The sequence below is a fragment of the Eurypyga helias genome, unplaced genomic scaffold (genome assembly GCF_000690775.1).
Source record: "Eurypyga helias isolate BGI_N326 unplaced genomic scaffold, ASM69077v1 scaffold46532, whole genome shotgun sequence".
In the NCBI taxonomy this organism is placed as follows: Eukaryota; Metazoa; Chordata; class Aves; order Eurypygiformes; family Eurypygidae; genus Eurypyga; species Eurypyga helias.
The window spans coordinates 1-15,515 of record NW_010234877.1 but is presented as its reverse complement, the minus strand read 5'-3'; the positions used below and the strand labels follow the sequence as shown (position 1 = coordinate 15,515).

General features: G+C 36.5%; 1 protein-coding gene across 1 annotated transcript; it reads right to left on the bottom strand.

Moving 5' to 3' along the window:
- Nucleotides 1-1,213: 1,213 nt before the first annotated feature.
- YTHDC2 (YTH domain containing 2) lies at nt 1,214-14,715 on the bottom strand (the record flags this gene model as incomplete). The annotated part of the gene is made up of 19 exons (XM_010146582.1): nt 1,214-1,417; nt 2,450-2,624; nt 3,045-3,337; nt 4,722-4,831; nt 5,943-6,138; nt 6,707-6,912; nt 7,429-7,555; nt 8,119-8,391; nt 8,716-8,835; nt 8,964-9,069; nt 9,968-10,050; nt 10,754-10,834; nt 10,935-11,022; nt 11,108-11,204; nt 11,368-11,546; nt 12,476-12,541; nt 13,579-13,705; nt 14,049-14,184; nt 14,567-14,715. Coding segments are annotated over 19 exons (2,816 nt in total), but the record flags the coding sequence as incomplete, so codon positions are not given.
- Nucleotides 14,716-15,515: the final 800 nt, after the last annotated feature.

Genomic DNA, 15,515 nt, shown 5'->3' with positions numbered 1-15,515 from the left:
AAAAAAAAAAACCAACCCTAAAAATCAATTATTCAGGCAAATTTATGCTAATTATGACTTAAGAGTCCCCGAGATAGAGTGCACTATGTAAGTTACCACACTACTGTTCTAAGACATGCAGTCCTAGATAGATCAAACTTAGATGGAAGTTAGTAAAATGAACAGAGGAAAAATACAGGTGGAAAGTAAAAAGACACTTGGCAAAAGGTATTCTTACTAGCCATGTTAATCTCACATTCCCATGAACGTCCAGTGCATTGTCAGAACTGGAAGGGCAAGACAACTTCAACCACCTACACTCCTGACTTCAGTGTGTCTCCCCCGCCCAGCTTCCTCATCTAAGAGCACCAATACAACAGCCCATTTTCAGTATCAACCTGGTATGCTGAAGGTTACTTTCCAGTATTAGATCTGCATTTGCCAAATCATCATATGCATATCTCACCGTACCTTTCATTGGTGTCACCAAGACAGCTGTATCTGGGCTATTTCATTCCATTTTAAGTTTCACTGACTCATAAATAGTTTATATATAATAGAGTTAAGTCGAACTTCCTTTACCTGGAATAACTGAGTATAGCCTCTGTACAACACAGCTAACCTGCAACTTTGCCCTACTAGGTCAAGCCTTTAACTTCAAATTGGCTACAACTCTGTCAACAAATTATTGACAAATACCCTGCTAAACCTGAAGTCAAGACACAGCTCCGGAAGCATAATGGCCATGACATTTCAGCTTCTTAAGTTTTAGAAGCTGCAGTTCAGGCAAAACCGATCTTATTAAAGTTTGTAATAAAATACCTATCAGTTTCCTGACTTAAGAAGGCTGTGAATTTTTTAGAACTGCTTGTTCACTTACAATATCTATTTTGGCATGAAGAGAAGAAAGTAGCAATCCCGTGCTTTGCCTGGATTTGTTTGTTTGTTTAGTTTGTTGTTGTTTTAAAGGATTAATGTAGGGTATAAATGTTGTTCTGACTCAAGATGTTTGGAGTTCAGTTTTAGCCTCTGAGTGACAGAGTTAGCTAAAAGCACATATTTCAGAGAAGAATGAGGGTACTCTTTCATCAGCAACCAGACACATTTGCTTGCTACTGTCCTTACTAGAAGGTCAGAAGTCATAAGCAATAGCCTCTACGCTACACACAGTCATTTGCTGTGCTCTCCTAAACCATCAACCAAAGCTGATATTTAGTATTAACTGAGGACCCACCTGAAAGTGTCCAGACCCTTGAACAGAAAATATTAAGTAAACCATGCTGCTCTCCCAAAAGGCTTGATTTAGCTTTTGTTCATTACTTGGCATAGTAGACCATATACCCTTCTGTTGAGAAATATCAATGTTTTGCAAGTTGCTACTTTTCATTATAAAGTATCGAACTGGCGTATTTGGTCTTGGTGAAGGAGACTTGGAATCCTGGAAAAATTAAATTTAACAAAGTTAGAATAAAATAAACCAGACTTCAGTTCTAAAGTTTTACACACATGAAGACAGAAATCCCTTGTCTGCATTCATACACTCTTCCCCATATTCTACAAGAAACACAGAATCTATCAGCGTTTTGAAATGGTTTTGAAATGGTTTTGAAATGTATTTCACATGTATTTTACCTTTTTTAAGTACTTTCCAAAATAATAATTCATTCATGAAGGCCAGCAAACAAACACAGCAGAGCAGGCCTGAATAGTCTAGTGATTACAGTTATTTGAAGTCTGACACACCTTCAGATGACACAAAATTAATCATTCTAGACTGGAGCCCGAAGCACACTACTCACATTTCCACCTTCAGGAAACATAAGTTTTCTCCCTTTTACACTGGCTGAATTTATAAACTGAAAAGTCTTAAGAGGGATTATTAAATCCTCCAATGAGTTCGTGCCTAGAGGAACAATGGGTTTTCCGCTCAGTGTTCTGTTTAGTATTACTGCAGTTCACTATTCAAGTACATAGGGAGAATTATGCCAATAACCTCATCAAAAATGCATGCTTTGTTAACATAACCACCGTAAGAAAAGCAAGCAGTCACAGTAAGGCAGGTAAAACTAAAATCAAAGAGAAACAGTATCAGTGTATACTATTACAGAAAAAGAGGAAGGCAGAAACAGTGCATGTACTGTATATTAATTAAAAAAAACTTAATACACTTCCACTGGTTATCGTATCAAGTCTGATAAAGGAAAAAAACCTCTACTTTGGAGAGCTTTATCTCAGCAGTCTGCAAAGAATAGTATTTTTACTGTATTAAACTAGGGTAACAAGGACATCTAGTCCAGATTGTAACTTCCAGAAAGAACTAAGTATTATGCAGCTGTTAAAAATTAATATCTAAGTTAGGTTCTTAATTTACCAATATAATACCTGATAGACGCTGAAAGATATCAGCAAATTTATTCCTGAAATTCTATTAATTTTGAAGAGTGGGGTAACGTGTTTACGTGAACTCTACCTTTCCAGACACTGGAGAAGAAGGACTAGCACAGGGGCTAGGATAGCTGCTGCTGTCTGTAGACTTCACTGATGGTTGATCTGACCTGTCATCTGAAGGTTGTTTGGAGCGCAAGCTCTTTTTTCCTTTGTACCTTGGCTGGTGAGCTGCGGGAGGTGCAGGTTTCATTAAAACTCTAAAAAGTAAAGGTAGATACAGAACATACCTGGAGTTTCACAAGCAGTGACAAAACAGTTTGTACCTATATTATCAGCCTATGGCATGACTGTATGTATTACAGTAATTCCAAAACATATTAAACACTAAGAAAAAATACTAATCATGCATTGGTTTTGAATGCAAGGGCTAAATCTCTTCCGCTACTTCTTCCCAGAGACCACAGTCCAAGGACAGTATTCCTGACTGCTCTCTCAAACAGCAGGCATACACATGAAATACTCCTCAATGAAATCTCAGCTACAACAGTGTATGACAGTATCAATTCTTTTAACTGTCTTTCTACTGTTTCTTCCCTTTTATAACCAGCAGAAACTCAAGTGATGCGTTTATAGCTGAATAAATGACAGTCTACAGTTTCTGTATCTCCACAGCTTACTTTTCAGCATTAGAGGAGTCGTCAGAGAATTCAGTTTCTGCCGAGCTTTTTCGACTGTTGGCTGACCTCCATATCGATGCCAAGGGATGTTCTTCAGAAGTCATAGGTCTTGGCCTCTGACCAATACCTGAAGGCTGCTGCAAACCTGCAGAATGTTCTTCACTACTGAGAACATGAGCAATTATTTTTACAGTTGCTTCATCAGCTTCAGACCACGGTTTAGAAGGAGCTCGCATGTGACGCAGAAATAAGCTATGCCACTTCTGTCTGAGTTGCAACAACAAAACAGCAGCCTGTAATGAATTTTGATTTTGTTAAAGACTAGTAAAGATGAGATCAGACAGGTAAGGGTACCCTACCTCTTTCCTATCAGGCAGCATCTGGCATTCTAGAATGAACAGGGTCCAAACAGAGAGGCAAGACTAAAGGGCCGTGGAGGGACAGAAAATCCCACAATTAAACTAATGTACCTTTTATTCCTTAGGGTGCAAGATCATTTCTTAAACATATTATTTCATTTAGCTTTGCACAAAAGTTAGATTATATTGTAAATGCACAGGATTTTTGGTTTTCACTTTAAAATTTTATCTTTTTAAAGAGAGTCCTTTTATGCTTTATGCCCTTCCTCTCAATTCAGTCTGTATTCACGCACCCTTCATTCATACCTGAGGCAAACAAGCTCTAAGTGATGTATTTTTCTTAGGCAGACTTCTGCTCACTTAGACTATAGTCTAATTCCCATGTTATCAGAAATGCTTCCATTAAAAAAAAAAAAGCCACACTTCTGAACATCTGTAGAAGAGACAGTATTATCACCACAAATGATAAGCCCATGTGTTTCATAACCAATCCATGAACTACCCTACCTCCTACCACAGTCAGAGCTTCTCAGTGACCTGAAGACTTCTATCTTTAAAAGGTTTTATTTTTCCTAGAATCTGAGAGCAACTTTCTTTCAGAATCCCAACTTCAAGTGTTTCATTTTGGTCCAACTTCAGTCATCCTCTCAGAAAAGGAAATACACAATATGCCATGATGAGATTGTGGCTGTTCACTCAACTCCTGCTCAGGTTCTGGCTAACCCAGCCCATGCTAAGGCTCGATCTCTGCTGGGAACAGCACCATTCGGTCAAAGTAAGAGCACCGTAGGCAGGACAGGTGGCCAAAAGAGCTGACGGGCCATTATGCAGCCACTACCACCTGCAGCCATTATATCTGTCTGGCAGTTTCATCAGAACCTGCTAACTTATGGAAATGAACCAAACCTCCAACGTGGAAGGTAGAAAACAGCAGCTTGCCCAAAAAGCTTTTGAAATGGGTCCAACCGCAGCTGGACTACTGAGGCTTTCTTGCTTCCCGGTGTGATACAGAGGTGTGATACCCAAACTGTGATCGAGGAAGAAGGATGAGCACTCTCACAGTCGGCTAGATAACTAATTCTTTTTTTTCTTTTTGCTCATAGGTGCAATTGAGAGCTATGGGTTATAGGTTATGAAACCTCAGAACTTGAACAGTGAGTAAGTGAGTTAATGCAACAGACTAGTCTGCGCAAAAGGGGATTTGAGTCCCTGCTGGTTTGTTGTATTTCTTAATGAGCTCATCAAATAAAGGTTAAATTATAGAGTATGATGTCCTGTAAATTGGAGAGACCCAAATGGATTGTGACACAGTACTTACCTCAGGGTCCAGTCTGAGATGGAGCCATTCATCTAGCTCCAGCAGTGCCAAATTGGCAATTGTTTCGTCCTCCACCTCACTATCACTGCCATCATTACGCACCCTATTCCCTGAATTAAACATCAAAGATATGTTAGCATTTCCATATTACTTCCACTTACATACAAAAAAATGGACACTACAGCATTACCAGTAATAAATCCATTCTCATTCTAAATTTTATTTTAAAACATTTGTAAAACCACTTTTTATTTTCTGCAAATACACTTCAGTGAAAAGTCTTTGTTTCAGTTAGCAGAACTCAAGTATCCAGACCTGCTGAGGGTCCCGCTGAGAAAGTACCGGTACTGATGTGATCTCACTCACTCTTATACCTTCATCAGTATCAACAAGCCATTATCAAACTTTTGCCGGAAGCTGTTTGCAAAACCACATGTTACTCTATGCTTTATTTCCTAGTACAACAGCAGATTTAAAGACCCATTAAGAAAAAAACCAGATTACGTATATACATATGGGTATTAAGTAGGCTTCTAGCCTTTTTTTAAGTGTAATTCAACTAGCATAAATATTATTTTAAGAGTAAGATTTAAGGAAGAAGATAAAAAGGCCTCAAAAATAACTTGGATTCTTACTTTGATTCAAACTAGTATTTCTAGAGAACTGGCAGCAGGATACATTATTTTTGCTTCTATTCCTACAGCACTCCATTTAAATAATAAATAAAGGAAGTTTATATATATTCTGTATTACTTCTAGTTAATAGTATAGCTAGTTGTCATCTAAAGTTATCAGTAGAAACTTATCTTTAAAATGCATGTTTCTGCTAGAAGTAATATGAGTATTTGCCATATTGATAGTTTCAAGACTATTGTTCAGTTTGAATAATCTAATTCAAAGTATCAAATAAACTAGTTTGAAGAAAAGCCATATAGATTACACTTTTCAGGATGAGTATTGCCATTATACATTTTGATTGCATTTTTTATTTATTTATAGTTTATTACAAACTATACTGTAATTTCTGAGACTTCAGAACTATGTAAGTGTAATTTATGGATATGAATCTAAAAGGATTCACAAAACTGAGACATTTATTATAGAGCCTATAAGCCATTCTTGAATAGCTACAGGAAACATAGCTCTGGTTTTTTAAGAATTAGCCAAGATACGTTATCACATGCACCAACGGAAACATTCTAAATGCAAACCCAACTATACCTCGAAAGGATGAAGGTTCCTGCAAAGCATTATTTGGTAATCTAGCTGGTCCACAGAAGAGTGCCACAGTGACAGGTGTTACAACAGAACAGCATCTGATATTTGCTATCCTGTGAGCTCTCGTCATTTCATCATATATAAGCCAATTTGTAGGGAGTGCCTGAACAGCTGCAGCTTGCCCATTTGCTGGGGGAATCTGCACAAGAGCAAATAAGACTAGACTACTTTACCCTCTATTTGTAATTGAAATAAGTTTTAACACACTTCTATCTTACATATGTAGAAATAAATACATATTTATATACACATAAACTTATAAATGAAAATTTAAAAAGCAAGAGAATTCAACCAGACTCACAAGTTATCCTACCACCTTGAAACAAAGTATTTTGCTTTAAAAAGCGATCTTTAAAAAAAAAAAAAAAAATCTGTTTCAGAGCAGCAGTTTAACTTCTTCCTGCTATTATGAGCAGGGAATGTCACATCTTTAAAACACTTTCATAACTGGGTTTCATTGGGTTTTTTTAACCTTTTGTCTTGTTCCATCTAGAAGAACTAACCGAAATAAGATTTGATGAAATACTATCAGAAGATATAAACCAACTCTAACACTTTATCAGCTGCCAGGAAAAATATTTTCTAAAAATTTAGTATTTAACACACATGCTGCTTTTCAAGTACTGACAACTATAAGGAGACATTTCTAAGCATTTGATAGCCTACAGTGCTCTTTTTTGCGAACTATAAATTCACAGTGATTTTACCTTTCTATTCTGAGGTTGACTAAGAACAGAGGTAGGATGAAATCGCACTTTCTTCTCCTTTGGTCCAGTCAAAACCAGGTTTTCTCTGTCTACATGCACTAGATTGGGATACATTCCAGCCACTAAGGCAGCTTTAACTACAGCCCAGTTTTCGGAGTTACTATTAACATCTCTAATATCGGCTCCTCCTCTGGCTCTAACAAAACCTGAAGAAAGAAGACAACAAAAATGTGTTCTATTCACTTGTATTTAAGATCCATTTGTTTTGCTTCTCAAAAGGAATTTGAGGGGAAAAAAAAAACTGAAGTAAACCATAAATTTGTTACCGTTTTCACCACTGCCAACCTTAACAGCACCAAGAAGAAACTATTAAACCGACACCCTTCCTGACGAGGGGTTTCATGCCAACATAGAATAGTATTACTTTTTACAACACAAAGACATTTCCTGTGGAAATAATTTATTAGAATGTAAAAATCTAAGGAAACATCTCTCTCCCACTGAAAGCCAGTGGCATGGGGGACAATCAGGGTGCTTTCAGTTAGATCAGCGGCTCCCCAGCCACACGCCCTCACTCCAGCACCTGCGCACACACCCAGCATGATTGTGTACTGCTCTCCGTAATATTAAGGAAGGAAATCACATCAGGGAACACTATTATTGTTATAATCTGTATACACTCGACTCCAAAACCGTGTTACAATTTTTCCCAAGCTCTTTACCGGAGGCTCTAAGCTGGCCAAGCAACTGCGTTCTCATGCCTGTGATGATTTCCATGGTGGCTTGAGACAGGAAGTTCTTTTCACAGAAGGTTCTCTCCCAGCCGTCACTGCGCGCCTTCTGCCACGCCTGTAAAGAGTGGGTTTTTTTTTTTTACATTTGCCTATTAATTCGATTAGTGAAAATAAAAAAAAAAATTAAAGAGTGACATTTACATCAATAAAGCGAAGGCAAAAACCACTCTGGAATAAAGGAAATGTATCAAACCACTTTTTTTTTTTTTCCCTGAGTACTGCAACCTCTTTACCCATTCCCCAAATGACGACAGTGATCACTATGCTGAATTATTGTAAGATCATTATATTAGTTATTATAAAGATCATGATGTTACGATCATTCTTTTAAGTTATCAGTGTAGTGGGACATAAAGTGGCACCTTGTTGGAACATTCAGAATTTGACCAGGTTTGAAAATAACAACAAATAATCTGGCAAAAAGTGTTCCCTCACAAATTTACAAGTCCAATACACAGGAAAGCCACCGAAAGAAAGTTTCTTCTCCACAGATTTAACCATAGTAGTCTATCATTCAACTTGGATGTACATCCAAGTACATCCAACTTGGATGGTACATCATTTCCTTTGATACGTGATTTATTGTGATTAGTACTCTTTCTGAAGATGAAACAGTACCTGGAAAGCCCTGAGAAGCGCCATATGGTCACTAAATGTTCCTGCAGTAAAACGTTTTCTACACAGCATGGCTGCACGCTTCTGAGAGGCCACCGTAGGTAGGACAAAAGGGTCTCGATATGCAAGAGTGCAAGCAATAGTAAGGATAGGATCCAGGCACTTCAACAGAACAGCACACAACACCATTTTACCAAGGTGGGGCTCTACTGGTAACTCAGTGAGATGATAACCAAGTTCAGTCAGATCTTCCCAAGGGTCCATGGCATCTATGGTCTGTTTCAAAAAGGAAAAAAAGGGGTGGGGAGGTGGAATGGGACAAAACTAATTTACAATAAAAGCAGAAAGGATGTGAATACTGGACATTAACTAGAATTGTTCCCAAAGACTAAGCAAGCAAGCCAAACTCTTAGTTTTTTTTAAGCACTCTCTTCCCTTAGCATGGAAAAACACACATAAAATTAAAATAGACAACACAACTCAAAGCATTCTTAAGTGACTAAACAAATCTCAGTACAAACAACACTCAACAAGATATGTTGACACACCACAAATATAGAATCAAACACAATTCCCATTTAAATCTACTCCTCTGCTGACCTTGAGCATTTGCACAGCATTTCTCACAATTAAAGCTGGTGGAGGATCAGGAGCTTTCATAAGAAAGTCAACAATTGGGCAGTTAATTGGAGCCAGAAGTTTTGTGTGTAAACAAAGCTCCTGCAAGATTTAAAAAAAAAAAACTTTGTTAAGATTGGGCAGGGGACAAACCACAATTTTTTGAGTTAGTATTATGGCTTGATGATAATACATTTCTTAAGAGTTGTAATTTCTAACTGAACATGCACCTGAAGTGGCATTCTTAAAAGTTCTGGAGTCTGATATTCCAACATACTCTGAAATCGGAGCCTGCTGAAGAGATGAAAACAGACTCCAGGCTGACATCGTCCAGCCCTGGAAAACAAAGTAAGGGAAGCTGATGAAAATTAGAGTTTCTTAAAAAAAAAAAACACCAAAAAAAAATCCCCACAACACCATGAAACACACACAAACTTAGAATGCAAATGTAGCAGCAGGTATAAGAAAAAGATAATTTTGTCATTAAGTTCCACACACAGGTGAGAGTTTTCCATTACATGGATTATTTTTGAAGGTATGGAAATTTCTTCTTAAAATTTTACCCCAACACTAAAATATTTGGAAAAACAAAACCATGTTCTATCTAAAAATAAAGTGATACAGTTTTTCTGCTAACCTAAGACCAATCCAAATCTCAACTGTCCTTTGCTCAAATTCCTGCAGGTTAATGACAATATTGTATCACCAAACAGGCATTCGTTGCTACAAATATCCTCTTAACCCTCACCCAGTGTTGGGAACAGTATGATAAAGGCCTGTTAAGTCATGCATAGTTTGGAGAAGGTGAATAAGGATCCACTGCTCAATGTCTCTTCAAATATAGGGATGAAGAGGCATCAATTAAAACCTAGTCATATGCAGACCATGTGGGCATATGCCCACAGGTAAGTTGTGAAACACCTTACTGGACACTGCGATTGCTGGTGCTACATGAGAGAAAGAAGATAGAGAACAAGGCCATGGAGGAGGGAAAACAAGCTAGATCTAAAGTAAGCTTCAAAAAACTCCTGAGTGTCACTTTTCTACAACCTGGAAAACGACTTCAAGAAAACACATGCTGACCCTCATTCTTCTGCAGAGAATTAGCATTAGCCATTGTCCAACATGATCCTAGACTTGGCTAGTAACATAATCCAGTGTGGCTGCTATTATGTTGTGTGCTTTTAACATACAGAACATGGATATCTGCAAAATAAATTTCGGTATTACTTACCTGCCTTTTCTCTGGGTAGCACTGGCTTTTGAAATCCACACCATTTTTAGCATTGTAACACAACTCAGTGCATCGTAAGACTTCTAAAAGAGCAAAGCAAGAAACACAAAAACAAGACTGCATAGGGTACATGAAATACAAGTTACCAGTGATTGACACCATCATAGGAAGTTCTCTAAAAAATATAATAAATAGTAATAAGCACCAGCAGCAAAATATAATAAATAGTAATAAGCACCAGCAGCTTCTGGAACAAAGGTATGTTCTACAGTACTTAGTTTCAAATTAATTTATGCTGTCTCTTTCGCAGTATCCGTGCTACCCACTTCTCTAGTTTAAAATTTCCCAGTCAACAGGTAACTGAAGTCCATAAGAGATGTGTAATTAGGGAATGAGCATTCAACACCTCAAAAAAATGCTTAAAAATTTAATGGATTAGTCTTGGGCTAGACACAAGTGTAAAACAAAGGGAACTCCCAGTGTTCTCTAAGCCTCGGGAAGATGGCAGTCTAAACTGGTGAACTTGTTTTAAAATCAAAGAGAAATACTAAATTAAAAATATATATACAGACATATCAGTATGTCAACCCGCAATAGCTTTTACAGCGTTTTTAAACACCTAGATATTAGAATATTTCTCATAAAACAAATGGATGTCAAAAATTCTCACTGAGTTTTGTTGCTAGACATGCACCAGCTCCCAGCTACTCTATTTTTTAATGTACCATGTATTTTAAAATAGTATTAGGAAGTTTACTTCCCAAAGAAAGTTTAAGCCAATCATACCTCTTTCATCTTGCCTGAGTCAATAACAAATACAACATCATTGACTGTTAAGCTGGTTTCTGCAATATTAGTAGAAAGAATCTGCAATTAAAAAAAAAAAAAAAAAAAAACACTGTAGTACTTGTAAAAGCAAAGATAAAATAGACCAATATAATAGCTGCTGAAGTGCTCTGATACTTGCTATTTTGCGGATGCCAGAATGTGGAACTTTAAGCACCTTCTTCTGATCAAAAGTCTGCATATTTGAATGAAGCATGAAAACTTGGTATCTAATGCAAGACAAAGAGCACATTTTAAGGATCTTTAAAAGAAACAATAAAAACTCAAGACAACCACAGAAACTAGAGGTTTTACCTGTGAGCATTATCAGCAAACCTCTTGTCATCAAAAAGAATACGGTCCCTCAGCTTAACTATCTCGTCATATCCAGGAAGAAATATTAAAATCGCTCCTAAAAAAGACGTTGGTTTGCAGAGTTAAACAGAAAATATATGTCAATACTGTGTATACTAGCACTTGGAAGGTTTTACCTAATTGGTATTATTGAAAAAAGAGAACAATTCACCAGCAGCTGAATCCACAGCAATCTATTGAGAGTGTGTGTATATACCTACCCGCATCCGAATTACAACAGATGTTATAAAGTAAGTGCATAATCAGGTCCAGATCCACTTTTTCATCATCAAAACTGTGATGATAAGCTTTCAACAGATCTCTGTCCTCTGCATCCAGGTCATTACCACTTGTTTGGACCAGGGAACTTTCATCCAAATTTCCAATTTCCATTGAAGCACTAAAATATACAAACATACAGGCCAGAGTAAAGGTTGTTTGCTTCGGGTATGCATTCAGCCATCAATTCAAAATTAGATCAAGACCAACAAGACTACTCATCTCGAATTTTAATTTTCAAGTATAGCAGAACAGTATCTCACAATACTATTACTGTTCACTAATTTAAGCGTTAGCCCAGCAAAGCATACAACTTCAATTTTTAGCATTAACTTCAACTTTATTATACTTTGTTGAAACAAAACATAAGCAAATGTGACAGAACTCAAAGTATAAAGACACCATTTGTTAAAGGAAAAATATTTAAAAGAAATGTATTTTCCAAAAACTTTCCTACTATAACAGTTAGGCAGGTACTACACTAACAGAAATTACACTAAGAAAAATTGTACTATATGTCTCTACAAAAGTGTAACTAACCTATGACCGTACATTAATAAAAAAACAATTCTTGAATGGCCTAGTGTACATGTTACTCATATAAAGTTTCTTTAATATGGCTATCCCATGTTAACAATATACAGATAAAAACACACAATAGCTTTGTTTCAAAAATAAGCACCTGAAATTAAAATGGTACATGGTATAGATCGATATCTCTTCCGAGCATTTACTGAAGTTACTATAATCACATCCTGCCTAGATATATAATCATGATAGGAAGGTCCGTATCAAGATGATAAACGCTAATAACAAAGAAGTCCTATACCACTAGAACTGTATTTACCTTAAGAGTCGTGCAAACATAATCACTGTGATAATGAATACAAAAAAATGGGTTTGTAACTAACTATACTTAAATATTTCAAAACATTTGAGGCCAGATTTTAAAGCACAAAAGCCAAAAACTGTTCTGATTAAAAGAAGACAAAACACGAATTTTCCTTCACCATGTAATACAACTGTTCCTGCAAAGTAATTACAGCATACCTGTAGGACTCCAACAGATCAACAACCTCTGCCTGTCCAAAATGCTTAGCCCAGTCCAAAGCCATCCTGAAACAATTACATAAAAATCTTCACTGATTTCTCACTTCAAAAGACAAATTTCAATAGCACGTTACATGAGGAGACAACTGAATCCACAGTTTTCCACCAATTTCTGCATTATGTTTTAACCTGTGCTGTTGTTGCCAGATCTGCAACACTTAGAAGTGCATAAACAGGTTTAACGGCTGTGTGATTTTTAGATAACGGCAATTCTTAACCAAGAAAGAATCCCAGTCTTACACAGAAGTCCATGGAAACATGCAGAAGGAAATGAAGAGGAAGAACCACACACCAGCGTGCAGGGTTGAGCCATGCCTTTTTGAAGTACCCTTTACTAGCTCCTTCAAGTCACCCAGAGAAGTCATACCCCGGACAGCTTTCTCCAAAATGTGCAAAAACATTGGGCTTTTTGATGTCGTACGGAACTAAGTGTCCTGCCCACAATGCAGTTCACTCTGTTTTCTTTAAAACTGCATTTCTCCACAAGTTTTTCAAGTGGTAGTACCAAATATCAGACCCCTGGAAAACCAATTCTTACCTTCCCATATTATAACTATTTACTACACTTCCCTGTTAATATGAAGATATAGTTCATGACCACAAAAATCTGAGTGTTTACAGATTCACAAGCATTTTTACATGATGCAACACACAGATACAACACAGCAAAGATCTTTGCATCTGTAATTCTGTAAATTTTAAATCCGATACCAGTTACTCTTAAAATAAGAATCACCAAACATTCTAATTCAATCAAACCAGTGAGAAAATTCCAATTTTTCTTTTACCTAGTGTGTTAAATCAGATTCATTGAAACCAAGAGTGTATATCCCTTATTCAAGACTGTTCAATCAAGATTTCAATTTAGAATTTACAGAAAACTGTGATAACCAGAAGTAAGAAATTGTTTAGACTGTCAAAACCTGTTAGTGCTTCCCGTAGTCTGATAAGTTAACAGATTAGCTTAGATGTTACAGAAATTTCTCTCTCATTTGTACGTTGACAAATAAATCTGTATTTCAGTTTTATCTGTTTGATTTTACCAGCCATTGGATGATCTGCAGTGGATATTTGCTCCCATACTGATGAGTTCTTCTACTTGACTCAGAAAGCCTCTCCCTGAAGCAATCATTAGTGCAGTCACACTGGTTTCACTGTGCCTATAATCAACTGAGAAGTACCAAAACAAAAACAAAAAAGAAATCAGCAAAACTAATACAAATACTGTTACTTTTTCATCTAAACGTAGCATGAATGACTTTCAAAACCCATCCCAAAGACAACCTGTTTCTTCGCTTCATCCCACCGGTCATGTAAATTTGACACTATTTTAGAAGCAAAAAAAGTACAACAAGTAACTATAAAGCTCCTTAATTCTGCCGAGCCTATTTATTTTTTCTATAGACACCAGAATTCAAAGGTAACATCATTTGAAACTGGAGATAAAGTAGCCACAGAAATTAAAATAATTTTAGGGTTGTTTTTTTCTTATGTAGTAAGATGAGAAACCTACCACTGACATTTTCAGTTAAAATGAGATGGAACACCTGAGCGAAGGAATCAACATCTCTATGCAACCAGATGTCAGAAAGACAAGAATCCATTTCTTTTATCAGCCACGGTTCAAGACAATTTGCATCTTTTTCAGTCTGAAGAGAAAAACAGTATTGAAAGATGAATCTCTTCAGAGAGTTGTCTTTATTCTCATATATCAGACATAAAGAATTTGAACTTTTATTTTTCCAAGATGAAACATTCATATATCAGTTAACACATTCATTGTGCTATATGCAAATACTCTAAACAATGGCAGTATGGCCACGCGACCTTAACAAGTTATGTACAACCATCATAACTGAAAAGCATACTTCAGCTAGAGTAGTTCATGCTAATAAAAAAAAAAGTTTTAAAACATGTTAATATCCTTCTCGAAACATTACAGGAGTAGTATCTTTAGAAAACAGTTTTTAAATGAGTAGTAATAATATAACACAGATTTAAACATCCCTTCCAACAAAAGGAAAAGCTTACCATTTGATTAAGTACTGTGTCACCACCATCATCCAACAGATTATACTCTGCAGTTGCGCTTGGGACGGATTTTTGTCTCTGAGAATCCGGTTTTCTATTATTTTCTTGAGCAAAGCACCACTCAGTAAGAGTGCTTTGTTGTTTTTCTTCTAGATCACATAAAGTATTTTAGAAAAAGAGTTTTAGTAGTTTTAATTATCCATTGTTTTCACTTACAAGAAATAGTTATATCAAGTCACAAAATTTAACCTATTTGATCTGTTATTTAATCTAGAACACTGTTACTAGTCCAGGGTAAATTCCACAATTAACGACACTCAAAGTGTGACATTGCAAACATCTGCTAAAAGAACAAGGTAAAAAATACCATTTAGGTGCTTAATCCCTTAAGTCTCCATTATTCCAAGTTAGTGCATTCAAATTAACTTCCTAAGTATTTTCTACACAATTCTCAGTCCAGGTATTTCTCCAGAAGTGAAATACCAGAGACAAGTGATATAGCCCCTGCATGTAACAACTAATTTTTTTGTGTCCAACAACAAGAAACAACAGATGACAGCAGTACCTGATTTTTTTCTCTGCACCTAGATCAGAGCTGAGCACCACAATAACAGTGCAGCTAGGATTAAGTTACAGTTTTGAGTTTTGCCTTTTTTTTTTTTTTAAATACATACTAGGATCATTACTTTCATTCCTCAGGAAAATGTCTCAAATTATGTATCTACCTAATTAATTGAAAGACAGCTATATTAAGTCCAAGTGTGTTAATGTTTTTGGGCTACATAGACCCATGTCTGAAGAATGCCATGAAAAATGTTAATAATAGACACCATTTCTGTGCAAGATGTATAAAATCCTGCCCGCTGATGGCAAGACACTAAGCCCGTCTTGGACTCAGCAACCATTAAATAATAGACTTCTCATTTCTGGGTGAAGTAAGGAGGGGGTC